At 35.6% G+C, this 22,159-nt stretch overlaps 1 protein-coding gene across 3 annotated transcripts; it reads right to left on the minus strand.

Annotated features, from left to right (window-relative positions):
* Positions 1-559: 559 nt before the first annotated feature.
* ZNF214 (zinc finger protein 214) lies at positions 560-22,026 on the minus strand. Of its 3 annotated transcripts, XM_011954346.1 has the most exons (4): positions 21,733-21,990; positions 21,340-21,402; positions 3,676-3,818; positions 560-2,519 (listed from the first exon to the last, which is right to left on the minus strand). In XM_011954346.1, exons 2-4 carry the CDS (start codon positions 21,354-21,356, stop codon positions 826-828), a joined length of 1,854 nt encoding a protein of 617 aa, XP_011809736.1. In that variant the 5' UTR covers positions 21,357-21,402; positions 21,733-21,990; the 3' UTR covers positions 560-825. The 3 variants fall into 3 exon arrangements, with proteins under 3 accessions (XP_011809736.1, XP_011809737.1, XP_011809738.1); XM_011954347.1 differs by lacking the exon at positions 21,340-21,402 and having other exon boundaries at positions 3,676-3,822; positions 21,733-22,026; XM_011954348.1 differs by lacking the exon at positions 21,340-21,402.
* Between the last annotated feature and the right edge of the window lie 133 nt (positions 22,027-22,159).

The raw sequence follows: 22,159 nt of genomic DNA on the forward strand, positions 1-22,159 counted from the left end.
AATAAAATTCTACTGCTTGGATCTCCAATTCCGAAGCAATAGAGTATCTTCCATTTCTAGCACTTTTGTCCATACCCTTCACACCTTACTTAGAGAAAATTCTGTACGTCTTGTTATTTGGTATCTGAACCTATTATTAAGCGTGGAAAACCAGGAAAGGGAAGGGATAGAGTGCACTGTGGTCACCTCAAAGTGAAGCACCCCTGCAACAGAAGGACAGTCCCTGGGTTTTCTGGTTGACAGAGATAACAACTCAGAGAACACTGTCTCAGACACAAGGTCGTACAATGCTTTCCTATCTTTTATTAGGTGGCTTTTGTCCATAAACAACTGAATTCTACTGGCCAAAACTGAGTTTTAAGTTCTGTGTGTTTCCATCTTTTCTGTTACTTCCTAGGGACTTTTTAGGGGAGTTAAGAGATGTTGTTTAACAGATGGCCAGCCAGTTTCAATTCAAACCAAAATTTAAGTGTTTTGAAGTCAGTGAAAATACAAAGTTGAACACACAATATAATTTCACGCACACTAAAATGCACAGAAAAAAAGACTAGAATGAAACAGAATGAAGAGTTTTCTCCTTAAATGTTTAATATATTTTATGACTGCATTATATTTATAGTAGGTAAAGAAAAATATACAATAATTTTAAATATATAGGGATTTTTCTAAAGATCTCCTTTTGAAGCAAATAATTCTTAGTGGGAGATAGGGATGTTGCTTGGGATTACTTGTGTTATAAATTTATAAGATTTCCTTATCAGCAGCACTTTAGGGTTTAAAGGTTAGGTAAACTTTGATTGAAGCTGTTAACTAAATGAACAATATTTATAAGTTTCTTCTTCTATGATTATTGTGAAGATGTGAATTATGATCAAATCCCTTATAATATTCATGGCATTTATAAGGTTTCTCTCCTGCATGGACTTTTTGATGAATTCGAAGAGCTGAGCTATGACTGAAACCTTTACCACACTTAGCACATTGGTAAGGTTTCTCTCCTGTATGGACCCTCTGATGAATGTGAAGATTAGAACTGTGACTAAAACCCTTTCCACAATCATCACATTTATAGGGCTTTTCTCCTGTATGGACTCTGTGATGAATGAGAAGATGTGAACGCTGACTGAATCCTTTGCCACACTCTTCACATTTGTAGGGTTTCTCTCCAGTATGTACTCTTTGATGAGTGTGAAGCTTTGAACTCTTACTGAAGCTCTTCCCACATTCAGGACAAGTATAGGGTTTCTCCCCTGTATGGACTCTCTGATGAATGCGAAGATCTGAGCTGTGACTAAAGTCCTTCCCACAGTCATCACATTTATAAGGTTTCTCTCCTGTATGCACTCTCTGATGAATTTGAAGATTTGAGCGTTGGGTAAAGCCCTTACCACAGTCTTCACATTTATAAGACTTCTCTCCTGTGTGTACTAACTGATGAATTCGAAGATTTGAGCTCTGGCTGAAGCCCTTACCACACTCATCACACTTATATGGTTTTTCTCCTGTGTGGACTCTCTGATGAACATGAAGTACTGAACTCCGATTAAAACTCTTACCACACTCATTGCACTTAAAAGGCTTCTCTCCTATGTGAAGTCTCTGGTGAATGTGAAGTAATGAATTCCTACTGAGGTCTTTATCACACTCAATTTTATAGAATTTCTCTTCTGTGTGAACTCTTTGATGATTGTGAAGACTAGAGATCCGGCTGAAGCTCTTACCATATGCATTACAGCTGTAAGGTACCTCCCCTATGTGAACTCTCTGATGAAAGTGAACTCCTGAGCTCTGATGAAAGTTACTGTCAACTTCATCACATCCATACAGCTTCTTACCTATGTGGATTCTTGGATGTCTATACAAGGCTGATATCTGAGAGAAGCATGCTTTATGGATGGAACATTGACAGAGGTTTTCCCCAGGTTGATTTCTCTTGTGGAAAATACACCGTGAGTTCCAACAATAAATTTCTTTACATTTATTACATCCACAGTAGTTTTCTTCCATCGAATCTTTCAGTAGGTCTTTCTGACATATCACCCCAATGTACTGTGGAAGGGCTTCCTCCACTGGGATATAAGAATGCTGAACTATGCGCTTCTGTTCTTTTTCCATGGAGAGGTTTTTCCTGGATATGCCAAGATGGTATCTGCCCCCTTGAAAACCATGTGAACCACTCATGTAGATTTCTCTACCATAGTCTTGGGTGGTTTTTGTTTCTAAGGACTGCCAAGGTATAAAATTTTTATATTTTAAGTTCCTGCGATTTTTGCTTTCAAAAGTCAGTTCATAGTTCCCACACCCTGGTACTTGTGTGGAAAGTATTAACCATTTCTGACACTGGGAGCGATCTTGCTGTGTTAGGTCTTTGGAATCTTTCCCTTGAACAGTTTCCCCATAGTTCTGATTCTCACACATCTGAGCACCAGCATTCCACCAGCCTTGCCAGCAGGAAAAATTTTCATATTCTAAGTATCTGAATTTTTCTTCTTGGGATTTGTAGCTCTCATTCCAGTTTTCTAGAAAAATAAGATAATCCCATAATGAGATAAAAGTTGTGTTGAAAAATTTCCAACTATCTAAATCAATGATCTTTAAATGATAGGAATATATGTGTGGGTGGGGGTAGGAAAGGAGGGTTATGACTCTGGCTGCTCCATTTGGGTCTGAAATTCATTTGTTTTGTTCATTCACGTATGTATTCATTCATTCACTTATTTATTCATTCTACAAGCATATTTTGAACAGGCACTGTTAGAAAGATTTAACTTCTATTTACCAGGCACTGTTAGAAATGAGAATAATGCCAACTGCTTCATGGAAATAGTCTTAAAGACTGAAATATAATTAGATTACTTTATTTTGGATATTATTATAAGAAATAAAATATATCGTTCCTATTTTTCTGTTCTAGAATAGCATGGTAGATTGAGAAAAAATGACTACATTAACTCACTACTTTACCTACACCTTTGGTATTCTCCTTCCACACTCTCTCTATGCTTGGCTACACAACTTGCGTTGTTAACTGGGAAAATAACAAAAGTCACACAAGCAGAGACTTGAAAAGTCCCTCCCCTCTCTCGATGCTTTTGAAAATCCTGTGACCCCCACTATGTAAGTGTGCTTGGGTTGGCTTGTTTGAAGAGAGATATGTGACCAACACATTCCCACTACTTCCACTGATACTGAGCCAACTGCCCCACAGGTGAGTCAGGCCAGGCAGCTTAATCTTAGACCAGTCAGCCACAACCAAATCTCTCCATGATAAAAGATCTATCCAGTCAATGAGAATCATAAAAAATAATAAAGTTTGTTTTTAAGCCACTAAGTCTGGCACAGTATGTTATACAACAAAAGCTAACTTATACAAATAGCATGAAGAGAGAAAAAATTTAGGACCACACAAAATTGACTACATATGGAGATATGTGTTTTAAGGGCAATGCAGAAAATAACTAAAACTAATAATCACAAGTATCTATTAATGATACAACCTTAGTGTCCTGGAATCTGTCTTGCTTTATCTTCTATTTGTGACCTGATTTAAGAAACATTTTTGAGAATATCTCTTCCAACACCTCAATATAACACCCAGATAAAAAAACAAAATACTCAACAAAACTGCTCCTTGAAGAAACTCTGACTATTTCCTATGAGGTGGGATAACTTTACCTACTGACATGACATTTGTGTAGTTCTCCCACATGACCTCCCTGTAGAGCCTTTTTTGAGAAGAATCCAGGAATTTCCACTCTTCCAAAGTAAAAATAATAGTGACATCTTCAAATGTTACTGCCATCTGGTCAAAGATCAGGCTTTCTAGGAAAAAGAAATCTAAGTGAGAAGATAGACAAAGATAAAGACATTTAGCAGATTAACATAAGTGGCAAGCCAAAAAGAACTTCAACAAAGAAGAAAACCAAGAAAGGTAAGGAGAGGTATAACAATAGTAGTCAAATAGCTAAATAATATATCCAATCATGAAACATCATCACTATCAAAAGAAACACCTATACAGCACTTGTCTACTAACTACTAAGTTTTTTACCTATATTTCAGTTACTCCTCACAGAAATCCCATGTTGTAGGTAGCTTTCTACTACTATTATGCATTTTAGGATGGAGAAGAGATAAATATATGTATTAAAACTGCCTAAAGTAATTCTTTTAGTGGAAAGAACAGATCATAAATTGGTTATGTGGCAAATCCATTTTATTTCTTTTTAAATTTTTCATTGTATCTATTTGATCACACATTCTCAATTCTAAATTTCAATTTAAAATATTGAGTACCTACTAAGAATAAAGGAAACAGATACTTTAATGGAAGGAAAGCCAAATACTATCATCAGCAGCAGCAGCACCATCTTAGCTGCAGCTAAATCTTTTTTTTTTTTTTGAGGCGGAGTCTCGCTCTGTCGCCCAGACTGGAGTGCAGTGGCCAGATCTCAGCTCACTGCAAGCTCCGCCTCCTGGGTTTAGGCCATTCTCCTGCCTCAGCCTCCCGAGTAGCTGGGACTACAGGCGCCCGCCACCTCGCCCGGCTAGTTTTTGTATTTTTAGTAGAGACGGGGTTTCACCGTGTTAGCCAGGATGGTCTCCATCTCCTGACCTCGTGATCCGCCCGTCTCGGCCTCCCAAAGTGCTGGGATTACAGGCTTGAGCCACCGCGCCCCGCCCGCTGCAGCTAAATCTTATTGAACGTTTATGAATAGGGCTATGTTATCTCATTTACTCTCAGAACAATCCAATAAGGTATTATTATTCACACTAAATGAATACGCAAACTAACGTTTAGCAAGACTAAGTTACTTGTACAAGATTATGTAGTTACATCATAGAGGTTTTTAAACCCAGCACTACCTATTAAATAAAAGTGAGATAAATTAAAAACGTTTGATGAAGTGTTTCAGTTGAGATTTCCATATACTGTCATAATATGTTAATGAAGGGTAAAGGAAAGATGTACTGAAATATTCAAGGGTAAAAAATATGCAACCAAACTACTATTTTCCAAATAAACTACATGAAAATACATGTCTAAACAACAAAACATTAACCACAAATAAGAACTCAAGAATGAGAACATTCAGAGCCATATATTTAAATATCTAGTGGCCTATTTTTAATGTTTATAAAATAGATTTAATAAATTTTAAATATAATGAATCCACTTTAAATATATAAATTAAAAAAAGAAAAGAAATTTGGGATGCTCAGAAACTCAAACTACAGGAGTGAAAACTGTGAAAGTTGTATCTGTCTAGAAAATAAATGGACTCACTGATCTCTAATTTTATAAAAAGTAAAATAAAAATAAAACTCAATCTGTAGTTATTGAATTTGTTATTTTTTAAAAAAATTTAAATATTTATTTTAAAAACATATTAGCAATTAAGAGTCTAATTTCTTTTACTGAAAATAAGTTCATAAATATTTAAAACATTGAAATAATATAAGTAAAAATTAAAAGCCTACCTTCCCCTAAATAATTTAAGAAATAACCACTATAACCAGTTTTCACTGTGTTTTTTCTAAACTTCTTCCATGTATACACAACACACATTCATACTTCACTGATTTTTTTCCTTAATAAAGACACGATAATTCTGCAATTTTCTTTTTTTCATTTAATACATAGTGTACAACTTCCCACTTCAGTACAGGTAGACCTATCTTATTTATGGTAATTTTTAAACATGCCTATAAATTTATGGTAATTTTTAAACATGCCCATAAATTATTTGATCCTTTCCTTTCAAGAAGTGAAGCCTAATTCCCCACCCCTTGAATATGGGCTGAACTTAGTGAGTAACTTCTGATGAATAGGAAATAAAGTGGATAAGAAAGTAGTGGTATGCAACTTTGGAGGCTGGGTCATAAAAGTCACTGCAGCTTCTTTCTTGCTCTCTCTAGGATCACTAGCTCTGGGAAAAGCTATATGCTATGTCACGAAAAAACCTAAGCAGACCTGTGGTGAGGAATTGGGACCTTCTGCTTTCACTGAGAAATGAGACATCTTGCCAGCCATGTGAGTAAACTATCTTAGAAATGGATCCTCCAACCACAGTGCAGCCTTCAGATGACTGCAGTCCCTGCTGACAGCTTCACTGCAACTTCATGAGAGACCTTGAGACAGCTTTGCTTCTTTCAGATTCCTCACCCTCAGAAACTGGGTAAGATAATGTTTGCTGTTTTAAGTATTAAATAATTTGTTTTGCAATAATAGATAACTAATATTATTTGTAAAACTTATGTAGCATTTCATTTTATTGATGTCCCAGATTTAACTGTTCCCATATTAATGGACATTAAGATAGCTTCCAGTTTCTTGGCTACAACATATAACAAAAGAATTCTCTTAAATATATAATTAGTTCTATTGTAATAATATTTCTATATGATAATGTCTATATGATAAATACAAATATTTCTATATGATAAATAGATATATTTCTGTATGACAAACTTCTAGAAGTGAAATGGTCAAGCATCTGTATTTCAGTTTACTAAAAAATACTATAAAATGTCCCTTGAAAATTTTTTTTAAATGTTACAAATATTTTCCCCAGTGGAACAATAAAAGCAAGACACCTATATTCAATATTAGCAAGTACAATAAATCTAAACAGAAAAAAGAATTATATAAATAATAAACTAAGATGACAAGTAAGCCTATTGATAGAGAAAAGGATACTAAAATTGAGTTTTAAAATAAAGTGGCATACTGCTTATAAGAGATATACTCCAAACTAATGAATTCTGAAGGATTAAAAATGATCTGGCTAATTGTTTTCTTGTGGCGTTTAAGTTCTTTATTCACTTCCTGTTAGCTGGTTCTGTTGTTCCAGAGACTTGATTAGACTACGGTTCATTTTTTCTGACAAGAATACCTGCGTATATACTTCCTATAATACATTTTAGTTAGCTAAACTGAACAATGGCTTCAGGTGCTGTCAGCCCAGTCCTTGCATTCCAAGATTCTCTTAAACCTTTCATTAAAAGTTTTAGCAATAAATGACGATCATTTCCTGGATTTGTGATTTCATTAGGTTTTACAAATTGGTTGTCTAATTCTGTAATTCTACCATTCCTTGTGCATACATATGCTATAATTCTTCTATAATGAAAAACTTGCCATTACAAATTTTCTGGTTATCCTGAAATGTAATCCTAATGAAAAAGATAAGATAAAATGCTTGATTATCTCCCAAACTACTGTCTTTTAAAAATCAATTTTCAGAGTAATGAGATGGGGCAAAGCAATCACCAACTATGACCAATGAGATTTGTATTATTTTGCTTTTCAGTGTTTTCATACTCACTGATTCTTACATAGTGGATGGGTTGCAATTAAATTGCAATCATTTTTCTTTTAGATGTGCAAGATTCTCTCATCTCAGACTAGTAGGAATCCCTTCAGGTTGGCTCCTAGGTTTGTGATATGACCATTTTTGGTGTTTGAGAGCTTTCCTTACTTTCTGGCACAACAAATATCCAGGTTCATTCTTGTTCCATTTCCTTGACGAACTAGGATGTAGTATTTCTCCCAGGAGTTGGTAATTTTCCACTCCTTTTTTGGTATATAAGTAACCCTCCAACAACATTATACAAACTTGATATCTCTTTTGTCTTCTCATCTATGCATATAGCTCTGATTATTAGTTTTCTTTAAGGTCCTTTTCAAGAAAGGTCAGTTAAAATCATTCTCTATACCCCTGGAGTTTTGATTCCTTCTTTTAATATTGTCAGATTTTGCTTATACAATTTGAAATGGATGCTTAGCTATATATTAGTTCATGCCTAATACATCTGCTTGATGGATCTTAACCTGTTTAACATAATTGACCTTTTATTGTGAAATTAAATAGGTCTCTTGTAAAGAGCACAGAGCAAGATTTCTGTTTTTCACTCAATCAGTATGACTCAGTTATTTTATTATCCATGTTTATTTATTGTGATTACTAATATGGACTTATTTCTAACATATCATTTTTAATTCTTCCTTTCCTGTCTCTTAGATTGACTGACAGTTTTATGCTTAAATTTCTTCTCATCACCACCTTTTCATCTATATAGATCTCAATTTCACATATAGTTTCTATTATTTTAATAAGTAACCTAAATATATTTTAAACATATACACTTGCCTATTTTTCTAATAAGTCAATTAAGAAGAGAAACAAATTCAGGAAAGGCTGCATGAAATATGACAAGAAAGGTGATCAAGTACCTTGGTAAAGTTTATTGTTATCATAAAACAAAACTAACAACAAAAAGTATAGGAGAGCAAACAAAGAAAAAAGGAGACATAGAAAGTATGTCAATGCCTACATATCCGAACTACAATTCTTGACAATACAAACATGAGGGGAGAAAGAGAAGGACATAAGAGTGTGTTAAAGTCCACGTCTTACTAAAAATATGACCTAGATATTAATACATTTAAAAAGTCACTAGGGGCAAATAAAAGTCATTGTGGGTTTTAAGTTAGATATTAATACATTTAAAAAGTCAGTAGGGGTAAATAAAAGTCATTGTGGATTTTAAGTTAAGCACAACCATCATAAGAACCAAAATGGAATCTATGAAAAACAAAATAAAAACAGAAGACAACTTGCTCCATGGGAAAACAGAAAATAAGAAAAGAAAAGATGGCAAAATAATATAATAATAATTATAATAAATTTAAATAATTTAATCTTACAGATTAAAAGACCCATAGATTAAAAAATAAGATTTAGCATGTGGTTTAGAAGAGATACACTAAAAAGAAAAACATTTAAAAATACAAGGATAGAAAAAGATTACAAAAATATGAATCAAAAGCAAGCTGAAATAGCAAACTTAATTTCAGATGAGTAAAATTTATGGCAAAAATACCATAAGGGACAAAAATGTTTTTTATATGAACAGTAAGAAAAAATATCCAAAATAAATTGCATCCACAAATAAAATTTCAAAATGTACCAAACGACAAGTGTCACAAATGTGAGGGGAAATACATATACCATTAGTTGTAATGATAGATATTAATATGTCCCTCTCAAAAAATTATAGCAAGCAAACAAAAAAACACTAATAATATGAAGACTAAACACTACAAATAATAAGCTTCAGTTATTTTATCTGTGTTGAACTCTGCACCACCAAAATACAAAATACACATTATTTTCATGAATACATAGCACTATAAGATAGACCATGTATTAGTCCATAAAATAAATCATGATAAATTCCAAAGCATCAACATAATACAGAATACATTCTCTAGCTACAATGTAATAAAATTTGAAATTATTAACAATAGAATTTTAAAAGTCCACACTTCTGAAACCCAAGTAACATACTAAATTATTAAGTAATCTTTGAATTTAAAAGAAAAAATAACAATTCTTAATATTTTTTTCCTAAAAATCTAAACGTAATAATGACAATAATTACACAAAATATGTGCAAGATCCAAATGAAATACTTGAAGGAAACAAAAATGGCTAGAGCAGCTGAGCAAAGTGGCACACACCTGTAATCCCAGCACTTTGGGCAGAATGCTCAAGCCCAGGAGTTTGAGACCACCCTGGGCAATATGGAGAAACCCCATCTCTACAAAAAATACAAAAATTAGCCAGGCATGGTGGCACACACCTGTAGTCCCAGCTACTCAGGAAGTTGAGGTAGGAGGAGCGATTGAGTCTGGGAGGTTGAGGCTGCAATAAGCTGTGATTGTACCACTGCACTCCGGCCCGCAAGACAAAGTGAGACGCTGTCTTAAATAAATGAATAAATAAATATTTTTTTAAAAAACCCAGCTAAACTAACATTATACTGAATAGGTGAAGGCTCAAAGTATTTACCTTGAGAACCAGAAAAAGACAAGAATGCCCACTCTCACCACTCCTATTCAACACAGTACTGGAAGTCCTAGCCAGAGCAATCCGGCAAAAGAAAGAAATAAAAGGTATCCAAATAAAAAGACATGAAGTCAAACTATCTCTGTTTGCAGATGATATGATTCTATACCTAGAAAATCCCAGAGTCTCTGCCCCAAAGCTCCTTTAGTTAATAAACAACTTCAGGAAAGTTTCAGGATACAAAACTGATATACAAAATACAGTAGCATTTCTCTATACCAATAACATCCAAGCTGAGAACCAAATCAAGAATGCAATCCCATTTACAACAGCCACAAAAAGAATAAAATATCTATGCATACTGCTAACCAGGTACATAAAAGATCTCTACAACAAGAATTACAAAGCACTGCTCAAAGAAATCAGAGATGACATAAACAAATGGAAAAACATTCCATGTTCCTGGATAAAATCAACATAATCAAAATGACCATACTGAAGCAGTATACAGATTCAATGATACTTCTATCAAACTACCAATGACATTCTTCACTGAATTAGAAAAAAAAACTATTTTAAAATTCACATGGAACCCAAAAGGAGCCCAAATAGCCAAGGCAACCCTAAGCAAAATGAACAAAGCTGGAGGCATCACGTTACCGGAGTTCAAACTACAAAGCTGCAGTAACCAAAATAGCAGGGTACTCATATAAAAACAGACACATACACCAATGGAACAGAATATAGAGCCCGGAAAAAAATGCCTCACACCTACCACCATCTGATCTTCAACAAAGTTGACAAAAACAAGCAATGGGAAAGGACTCCTATTCAATGAATGGTGCTGGGATAACTGGCTAGCCATATGCAGAAGATTGAAACTAGACCCCTTCCTTACACAGTATACAAAAATCAATTTGACATGGTTTGAAGACTTACATGAAAACCTAAAACTGTAAAAACCCTGAAAGATAACCTAGGGGATACCATTCTGGACACAGGACTTGGCAAAGATTTCATGATGAAGACACCAAAAACAACTGTAACAAAAACAAAAATTGACAAATGGGACCTAATTAAAGTAAAGAGCTTCTGCACAGCAAAAGAAATTATCAACAGAGTAAACAGACAACGCACAGAATGGGAGAAAATATTTGCAAACTATGCATCTGACGAAGATCCAAAGTCTAGAATCGATAAAGAATTTAAACAAATCAACAAACAAAAAACAACCCCATTAAAAAGTAGGCAAAGGACATAAATACTTTTCAAAAGAACACATACATGTAGTCAACAAGCATATGAAAAAAATGCTCGCCGGGCGCGGTGGCTCACGCCTGTAATCCCAGCACTTTGGGAGGCCGAGACGGGCGGATCACGAGGTCAGGAGATCGAGACCATCCTGGCTAACACAGTGAAACCCCGTCTCTACTAAAAAATACAAAAAACTAGCCAGGCGAGGTGGCGGGAGCCTGTAGTCCCAGCTACTCGGGAGGCTGAGGCAGGAGAATGGCCTAAACCCAGGAGGCGGAGCTTGCAGTGAGCTGAGATTCGGCCACTGCACTCCAGCCTGGACCACAGAGCGGGACTCCATCTCAAAAAAAAAAAAAAAATGCTCAATATCACTAATTATCAGATAAAGGCAAATCAAAACCACAGTGAGATACCATCTCATACTAGTCAGATGGCTATTATTAAAAATTCAAAAAATAGTAAGATGCTGACAAGATAGCAGAGGAAAGGGAATAGTTAAATATGCTGATGGTGGGAATGTAAATTAGTTCAGTCATTGTGAAAAGCAGTGTGGTGATTTCTCAAAGAACTTAAAACAGAATTACCATACAGCAATCCCATTACTGGGTATATGCCCAAAGGAATATAAATTGTTCTATCATAAAGACAATAAGCATGTGTATGTTCATTTCAGCACTATTCACAATAGCGAAGACATGGAATCAACCTAAATGCCCATTAAAAATAGACTGGATAAAGAAAATGTGGTACACATACACCATGGAATACTACACAGGCATTAAAAAAGAACAAAATGATGTCCTTTGCAGCAACATGGATGTCCTTTGCAGCAACATGGATGGAGCTGCAGGCCATTATCCTAAGTGAACTAATGCAGAAACAGAAAACCAAATACTGCATGTTCTCACTTATATGTTGGAGCTAAATATTGAGAACATATGGCCACAAAGAAGGGAGCAACAGATATTAGGGCCTACTTGAAGGTAGTGGGTGAGAGGAGGGCAAGGATCAAAAAACTACCTATCTGGTACTATGCTTTACCTGGTTGACAAAATAATTTGAATGTCAAACACCCATGACTCACAATTTATCTATATAACAAAGCTGTATATATACCCCTAATCCTAAAATAAAAGTTAAAAAAAAAGTCTAGAAATAAAGCATTCAGCTCAGGAGTGTAAAAAAGAGAAACCATCTCCCATTTAAAAAAAAAAAAAAAGATCAAACTTCAAAAAAGAAGAATAAAGTGGATGTCAAAGATATAAGAAACAAATAAATGATTGAGAAAATGCATAAAGCCAAAAGATGTTCTTAAAAATTTAATATCAGATCAATGAAAGTCAGATTTCTAATAAGATGGTTATGAAAAAAATACAGGGCAAAATAAGGAAATAACTTTAGACATAAGATTTTTCAATGATGCAAAGGTGTTGTGAACTATATATATAAGGATATTTATCAGCTACAGGCAAATACACCTAAATATGTACCTAAAGGGATCAACTCCCAGTAAAGTACAAAAAGGGAAATAATAAAATGGCAAAATAGATGAAAGACTAATAAAAAATTATATAGACTAATAAGTACTAAATTAAAATGGCAGCCACGCTCTTCCTCCCTCTCCCTAATCCCAAAGCTCTAAGAGCTTTATAGTTGAGTTCTAGCAAACATGTAATTAACTTAATTACTATTACAATATATTGTTTTCAAAAGTAGAGAGTGAAAATTGCCAACTTATTTTACGTAGCTAGTGTAATCTTGGATTCCAAGGCCAGATAAGAATGATACAAATAAAATTAAATTATGGCACATTTGTAAATTTTGTAAATACACAAAAATCCTAAATAAAATATCAGCTAATTAAATTCAGTAATATATCAAATATATGCATCGTGATCAGTTTATTATAGGAATGCAAGGATCGTTCAACATGAGAAAAATCTATTAACATAATTCACTGTATTAACAGAAAACAGAATAAATCCATGATAATCTCAACTGCTGCAGAAAAATCATGTGATATAAATAAAGTTCAGGAAGTACAACACCCATATATTCTCTTAAAAACACTTTTAGCAAACTAGAGGAAAAAAATAAACTCCCTACAGTGGCAAAAGGTTAAATATCAAGAACTTTAAGCTTAATGGAGAAACTTCACATATATTCCCTTTACAATGGTAACAAGAATGACCACCATCACTGCTGCTTTCAACATAGCACTAGAGATTCTGGCACATACTATAAGAAAAAGAACTAAGAGGTATAAGGATTAGAAGCAAAAATATAAAATGTCATTATTTGCATAGTTATGGCCATCTACCTAGAAAAAGAGTATACAGTAAACTATAAATTAAGAGAGTTCAGCAAAACTATCAGATACAATAAAGAAATAGTTTAACTGACTCAGCAATCAACTACTAGAAAGTAAGATACCATTCACACCAGAAAAAAAAAGAAAAAAAAAAACCCCATCTTAACCAAGAATACAAAGAATTCTTTGAAGAAAACTTTCACATTCCAATAAAGAAGAAAGATTATCTAAATAAAAGGAGAAGCATGCTTCCATGCTCTTGGATGCAGTAACTTAAATTCAATACATTCCAGTCAAATTTCCAGATGGCTATTCTGAGGAACAGAATAGACTTCTGTTCCTTAAAATTGACAAAGGAAATAAGTTGGTAAAGACAAGTAAACCAAACGGGAAGACTACATATCACCAAAACTATAGTAGTAAAGTCACAACAGACAAACAGACCAGTAGAACAGAGTAGAGGGCTCAGAGACTAACCAATGTGCTTCTTTATCTACAAAAACATATTAACAATAGAGGTGGCATTAAAAATCAAAGACAGAAGTATGGATTATTTACCAGATAGCATTATGAAAACTGATTAACTATATGAGTTAAATAAAACTGGATTCCAACTTAATACCATATACAATGGGGACACAAGATCAAGTAAGCACTGAAATGTTAAGGGGAAAACTATAAAATTAATGAAAAAAAGATAGAATTTGAAAACATTTACCACTGTTAAATGAATCCAAGAGCCAGTCCCTTGAAAGGAAAAATATTAATAACAAAGTAGATAAATCACAAGCTAGTTAATCAAAGGGGGAAAAAGGAGCACAAATAGAAAAACAATAAAAATAAGGTTAGGGAAATGGCAACTACAACCTTTAAAAATAACTGGAACAAAAGTTTTCTCAAATAAATTCTTTCAAAGTTTCAAAGAATAGATTATCTGATGCTATGAAATTATTCCAAGGCATCAAAAACTGTTCAAGGCATCAGAAACTTGAAAAACTATTCAAGACATCAGAAATAAAGTGAAATATAAGGCCAGTAAAATCCAGCAGCACTTGAATTCATAATCTACTACCATATAAATAATTGCTTCAACATTTAGTAGCTTAAAACAGCAATAATTATTTACTATTTCTTATGTTTTTTTCTGGGTCAGAAATTCAGGAGTGGCTTAGCTAGGCAGTTCTGGTTTGGATCTCACAAGATTGTTGGGTTGTTGGTTAGATCTGCAGTCATCAAAAGGCTTGACTGAGAAGGATTCAGTTCCAGGGTGGCTAACTCACATGGCTGGCAGGCTGGTCTAAATGTTGATGAGAGATCTGTTTCTCTCCAAGTGGTCCTTTCAAGTGGTGGGGGCTATCTGTCAACATGGTGCAAGTTTCCCTAAAGAAAGTCAAGCAAAAGCTGCATTATTTTCATGACTTAGCCTTGGAGGTCACATCCTATCACTTCTGCTGTACTCCACTGATGAGGCAATCACAAGCCACGACTATATTTGAGAGGGGTGGGACCCAGACCCCACCTTTCAGTGGAAACAATGTCAGTCACATTGTAAGAAGAGCATGAAAAAATAGTATAAATTATAAGTGTTGGGAAAAAGCTGAGTGTTGGGAGGGAAACTGAGGAAGGGCTTGCATAGTGTCCTTTGGAACGTGTCTAGACTTGCTGGCTCCTTGCTTCTAGGCCTCCTAGGCTCCTATTCCCATTATCTCAAGCAGCAGAACATGTTCCATATAAATGCTAAGCCATCGCTGCTGTAAATCATGTGCTTAATGCAACATGTCCTTTTGACCTCCACATTCTCACCACCTGTTTCTCTGTTGGATTACCAATAAATAGCGTGGGCTCCCAGAGCTTGGGGCCTTCTCAGCCTCCGTACAATAGTGATGATCCCCTGGTGTCCCACCTTTTTCTCTCTCACTGTCTCTTTCTCAATCCTTTCCCTCCACCAGACTTTGCCACCCCCATGACCTGGTGTTGGGTCTGATCACCCCAACAATAAGTAAGGCCATCTTTGGAACTCAATCTGTTATAATACCAAAGCATATTATAGCATGGTAAAGTGGTAGTTTATTCCAGAAAGTAAAGGAAGGCTCAAATTAAGAAAGTAATTAACTTTAAACTTTTATAATAACATCAAATAAGAAAAGCCATATGATTATTTTAATGGATGCCAAAAAGTATACTTCTTAAAATTCAACATGCATCCTTCATTTAAAACTACAGACAAAGCATGCAAAACAAAACAAAGCAAAAGACATACAAACATATCTTAAACGTAAAGGTAAAACATTAAAGTCATTCTCGTTAAAACTGGAAACTTGACAAGGATACTGCAAATCCACAATTTTTAAACTACTGTGAAACTACATGATAATGCAATTAGACAAAATTAACTGTAGAGGATATGACTGCACATCTGAGAGAGCCAAGAAAATCAGCTGAAAACTAATGGCAATTATAAGGGAATTCATGATCCCAGAAATTCTGCTACTAGAATTATAAACTAGCGATTACACGTGTATACCAAAAGATCTGTACAAGAACAGTTAGAGCATAATAAATGCTGTAACAGCAAAAAACTAAAAACAATCCAAAAAGTCAACAACAAAATAGATAAGTTGTTCATACTATGAAACAGTACACAGCTATGAAAATGAACAACTACGTGAATCAACATCGATGCACTGTAAAAGTTAACATTATGCAAAAGAAGCCATTCATGGACGAATACATACAGTGATTCCATTTATATAATGTTCAAAAATATGCAAAACTAAACAATTGTGTTTAGAAATGTAGATGTAGTTAAAAGCACAGGAAAAAAAAAAAACAAAAAACTAAGGCATAACAACATTTAAGATACTGGCTGCCCCTTTAGGAAAGGGGTGGGAAATAAATTTTGGAGTCATCAGGGGGCTTTTAAAAGTATATGCTGATTTAGGCTGGGCATGGTGGCTCATGCCTATAATCTCAGCCCTTTGGGAGGCTGAGGCAGGCAGGTCACTTGAGGCCAGGAGTTCGAGATCAGCCTGGCCAACATGGGGAAACTGTCACAGAAAAAAAATATATATATATTACCCGGGAGGTGGAGGTTGCAGTGTGCTGAGATCATGCTACTGCACTCCAGGGTGGGAAAGAAAGCAAACAGTCTGTCTTAAAAAGAAAAAACAGTATATGCTGAGTTCAATGGTGGATATCCATGTTATTATATTTTAAATTGTACATATGTTTTCATATATTCTTTTGCTTATATGAAATACATCAATAAAGTTCAAATTACATAAAATTTAAGAGTATAGAAAAAGAGTTCAGACATATAAATAATATATATATATATATTTTGAGATGGAGTCTTGCTCTGTCTCCCAGGCTGAAGTGCAGTGGCATTATCTCAGCTCACTGTAAGCTCTGCCTAAGTGAAATGTATAATAGCAATTAAGAATATAAATTCCTAAAAATAAATTTACCAAGAATACTCAGAACCTATATAAAGATAGTCTTAGAATTTGAGGGCTAAAAATAGGGTTGGGGCAGGCGCGGTGGCTCATGCCTGTAATCCCAGCACTTTGGGAGGCCAAGGTGGGGCGGATCACTGGAAGTCAGGAGTTCGAGACTAGCCTGGCCAACATGGTAAAACCTTGTCTCTACTAAAAATACAAAAATTAGCCAGACATGGCAGCTCACACCTGTAATCCCAGCTACTTGGGAGGCTGAGGCATGAGAATCACTTGAACCCAGGAGACAGAGGTTGCAGTGAGCCAAGAGTGTACCACTGCACTCCAGCCTGGGTAACAGAGCAAGACGACTCTGTCTCAAAAAAAAAACAAAAAAAACAAACAAAAAAAAACCAAAAAACACACACACAAAAAAACAGTTGAAAAAACAAGACGACTCTGCTCAATCTTAGGAGAAATAAATATAATTTTGTTCAAACTAAACTTATCTCTGTTTTCAAGCAGGTTTAATCAAGATATTAATCTTGATTTTGATGTGGGGGTGGAGGAGCTGTAACAAACTGATTTTCAAATGCTTTTGAAAGAAAACCATTTTGAAAGTGGAATAATGAGGAAAGGCTAATTCAATGGCATATTAAAACTTTAACAAGGACTCTGTAATTCATAACATGACTTGACATAGAAGTAGAGAAAATCAATACAAATCCAGAAATGGACACGACTACAACAGTGCATTTTACACATGACAAAGGTTATATCAAATTTGTGGGGGAAAGATAGCTTATTCAATTAATGATGTTGGAATAAATGATGACATATGGCAGAAAAAAAAAATTAAGCTTGATTCTCTGTCTCAGTTCTTACGTCTTTGTGACTAAAAAAAATTATATCAGGTATGCATTATAGTTCAAATAATAGCTAACTTAACACAATCATTAGTGAGTTCTTCATGTCCAGCACTGTTGTAAGTTATTTTTACATGTATGATCTTGTTTAACATTCTACACAGTAGCTGTTATTTCTCCAATATAAAGATAAAAGACTGGCTAAGTGATTCAATCTAGTTCACAGTACTAAGAAGTGATAGACATGCAATAAGCTTAGGTAGTAGATGTAGAGTCTGTACTATGACCAATGTGCTATACTGATTAAATATAATGAAAGATTAACATATACTTATTATTGAAAACTTATTATATATATGTTCCTTTTACATCTTTTTGTCCAAAATGGAAATCATCAGAATATTATTCTGTGGAAAAAGTCATCCTCTCTCCTTTTTATCTTCACTGAGTGAAAAAGAAAGGCTACATTTTTCTTCATTGCCTATTAAATGTGCTACATTTAAAGGACAACAATAAAAACATTCTGATACCAGTATAAGAATTGAGAAGAGGGTCCAGAAAACAAGACAGCCTCAAAAGTAATCTTTATATACATATGTATATGTGTGATTTTGTATATGAAAAGGTAGCACCACAGTCAGTAGAGAAGATAAATGTTAGCAGAAAAATTAAATAACTAGGAAGTAAAAAGAATGTTTAAATTCTGTCATTTCTCACATCAAAATAAATTCTTGATATATTTAAAAATTAAAAGTTTAAAATACTTAACACAATAAACAGGAAAATTAAAGCAATTACATATTAAATTTGGAAGTGAAGAGGAGATTTCTAAGCACAAAACCATATAAGTAAAAGAAATAAGATTTCATTTTATGCAAATTTAAAACTTATATAAACAAGTCCTTAAAGTAAAAGGCAAATGATAAACTAGGAGAAATATTTATAACATATGACAAATGATTTATATGTTTTACACACAGAATATCTACTATCAAATGGAAACAAAAACTTCAGTAGGAAAACAGTGACGTATATCAAAAGGCGATTCATCAAAGAAGGAATATAAAGAGTCAATGAATATATGTAAAAAAGTCAACCCTACTGAGGATTAAAAGGATGCAAATCAAGGCAAAATTTAAAAATTAATACTTAATGCTGGCAAAGGCTCAGTAAGATAGAATCATTAATCAAATGGTTGTAGGAGTTCAAGTTCATGTAACATTTCTAAAAGAGAACGTGAGTTTTTCAAAAGCCTAAAACATGCTTATCTCCTTTGATTCTGTTTTCCTATTTCTCAGAGTATATCTTGAGAATATAAAAAGACATATACTTAACAAATTACGTTAAGTATTATAAGATATTTATAACAACAAAATATTGGGAAATACTTAAATTTTCCCCAATAAAAAGCAAACTTAATGGGAGGCCAAGGTGGGCAGATTGCCTGAGCTTAGGAGTTCGAGACCAGCCTGGGCAACATGGTGAAACTTCATCTCTACTAAAAATATAAAAAAATTAGCCGGGTGTGGCAGCGTGCACCTGTAGTTGGAGGCTGAAGCAGGAGAATTGCTTGAACCAGGGAGGCTGAGGTTGCAGTGAGCCAAGATCACGCCACTGCATTCCAGCCTGCGCGACACAGCGAGACTCCGTCTCAAAAAAAAGAAAGAAAGCAAAGTTAAATAAAGCATAGTATATACCTAGAATGGAACACTATATAGTCATTAAAATTCATGCTACCAAAGCATGCTTGGAAAAATGCTCATTATATGTTAAGTGAAAAATGTATACAAATAACAGCTATTCATACATTGAATAAATATTTACTGAGTGCTTAGTATATGCACAATACAATTCTATATACTGGGAACATTTCCTTCCCTCATGAAGCCTATTTGTCATGACTCAAATTGTTTAATTTAATATTTTATATACACTAATCTTTTTATATACATGTGTGCATATGGGTGCATATACCTATATGTTCACATTTGTACATGTGTACATACATGTACAAATGAACATGTATACATACATATCAGTATTTGTACAGACAAGTGAGTATGTATATACGGTAAGTATTAGATAAAAGACTACAAGTAAATATACCCAGAGGTCAACAATGGCTATCTGTCAACATGGTTCATGTGAAGAGATGCACAAGAATAAATAACAAATTTAAACATTAATTGCCCTCCACAATGTGGATTTATACATTCATGTTACATTTCCTTGTCACTAGCCTGGTTTCCTTATTTGTTCCCTCAAATTGTACTTGAGACTAAATGATGGCTTTCCTATTTAGAATGATATCTTCCTACTCATAATTGTTCAAATCTGAGTTTCTGTAGCTGTGCTTTAAGTGCCACTCATTCTGGCACTGTTTAATGTGGATAACTTCAGAAATTATTATTAATCTCACACAATCACACAATTTGTTCCCCTCAATGTTAAGACTTTTTTTTTTTTTCTTTTTTTTGAAAGGGAGTCTTCCTCTGTCGCCCAGGCTGGAGTGCAGTGGCGCCATCCTGGCTCACCGCAACTTCAGCCTCCCGGGTTCAAGCAATTCTCCTGCTTCAGCCTCCTAAGTAGCTGGGATTACAGGTGCTCACCACAATGCCTGGCTAATTTTCATATTTATAATAAAGACGAGGTTTCACTATGTTGGCCAGGCTGGTCTCAAACTCCTGACCTCAAGTGATCCACCCACCTTGGCCTCCCAAAGTGCTGGGATTACAGGCATGAGCCACTGTGCCTGGCCATGACATTTATTCCTTTATCTCAGAACACCAAGAACAGCATGAATTATAAAGTAGACTTGAGTGACTGAATGAATGAATGAGTAAACGTTGGGAAAAGACACTGGGTTGGGACAGGGTCAAGTCTGCATGCTTAAAAATTTCTCAGGCAAGCGAGGAACATTTTCTGTCCAGTCATCCATCCATCCTCATTGCCACTTCCACTACCTCCACCATCCATGAAGAATGCAGGGACAATCATCCTCACCTGGGATCAGACTATGAGGAAAACAGTGTACATTCCTTCCTCCTTTGTGTTCGTCTTCTCGGGAAGGGTAGTGCTGAGATGGCTGAGCTGAGGAGGAAGGGGGATTGAAAACTCGGTATGACTTTAAATTCCCAAACTCATTAAATTCCCCATATACTAACTGGGTACGATGCACAAATCTCCTAGCAAGAGGTCAAAAAGAAGCCTATGAATGTTCTTGTTTCCTTTCAACGACCAGAAAGGAGAGCTATGAACACTGGCACCTTGAAATTTATTTGCAACCCTCTAGAAACTTCAAAAGATACAACTCATTTATTGAGATTACTACTACTACTAATAATAATAATAGAAAAGCACTAGCAAACTTAAATAGTATCTATTTTCAAGGTATTTTTCTTATTTTGTTCAGTTTAAGGAGAAAAATCATTCCGTTGTCCTCCCCTACTTGCTAAACAGGAATACTGGATTTACTATCAGAAAGGTACCCGCAGTCTTAGAGAAGTATCCCAGAACTGGAGCTCCCAGGTCCTGATCAAAGTCTCAACTCTGTCATCAAGCACTTGTAGAACTTTAAAGAGGACCAAACTTCTGGATCTTCAAGGTCTCAGTTTCCTTACCTGTAAAATGGGGACATGAGCCTTTGCCAACCCAATCCTTCCTTGCTGATCACAGGTAGGTTCCTGGGCAAAATGATAAGCAATTAGTTAAGAGTCCTTATTCTCTAGGGAAAAAACGTTTCATGCGTGCCCTAAGAGCAGGACAGGTTTGGGCTCCCCCAACGCGTCACGGGCTGCCCAAGTGTAAGCACCAGAGAACCAGACACACAAACGGTTCTCTAGGAGCGGGATCTCCAGGTCTTGGCCACAGATCCGGGGGTCCTCTGCCCCTACAGTGAAGACGCGCGCGGCCTCCGTTGCTTATCCAGATCCCCGGCCACAACTCTGCCCCAGCACCGAACGCCGGGCACCCATACCCCAGGGACCAAGCTGCTTCTGCCCTCCTCTACTTGCCTTTGTTCAGTCTTAACGTGGGAGAGAAGCCGTGATGTACCCACCTACACCGGTGTCTCCGGGGTTTCTAAACCGGAGTCGCTTTTCAGTCCCTGACCCTCGATTTTCTGCCCCTCTTCCTTCAAACACAGCTCGTCTTGCCCTGTCCGCTTCTGGCTCAGTCCTCCCAAGAGTTCACGTCACTTAACGGAGCCTGTGAGAGTGGACCATGATGGCCAAAACACTCAGTCCACACAAACAATGGCCGCAGCCCGGCTGGACCGAAACGGAAGTCCTAGGTCTTGGAGTAGACACTTGCAGTGTTTCCGTGGATACGGGAGGGGCGGGGCGGGAAGAGACAGCGCGGTGGAACGTGACTCCTGATTGGCCAGAAGAATCCCGCGCCTCCCGACCTTTGGCTGCTGGCATTCCGGCGCAGTAGAGCAGT

Source organism: Colobus angolensis, unplaced genomic scaffold (assembly GCF_000951035.1).
Source record: "Colobus angolensis palliatus isolate OR3802 unplaced genomic scaffold, Cang.pa_1.0 Scaffold381, whole genome shotgun sequence".
NCBI lineage: Eukaryota > Metazoa > Chordata > Mammalia > Primates > Cercopithecidae > Colobus > Colobus angolensis.

What these genes read in the sequence shown, in the direction of transcription:
- ZNF214 (XM_011954346.1), bottom strand. An exon ending in CACAAATGTCATGTCAGTAG is followed by an intron (nt 2,520 to 3,675) that starts GTAAAGTTATCC and finishes TTATTTTTCTAG; the next exon opens with AAAACTGGAATGAGAGCTAC.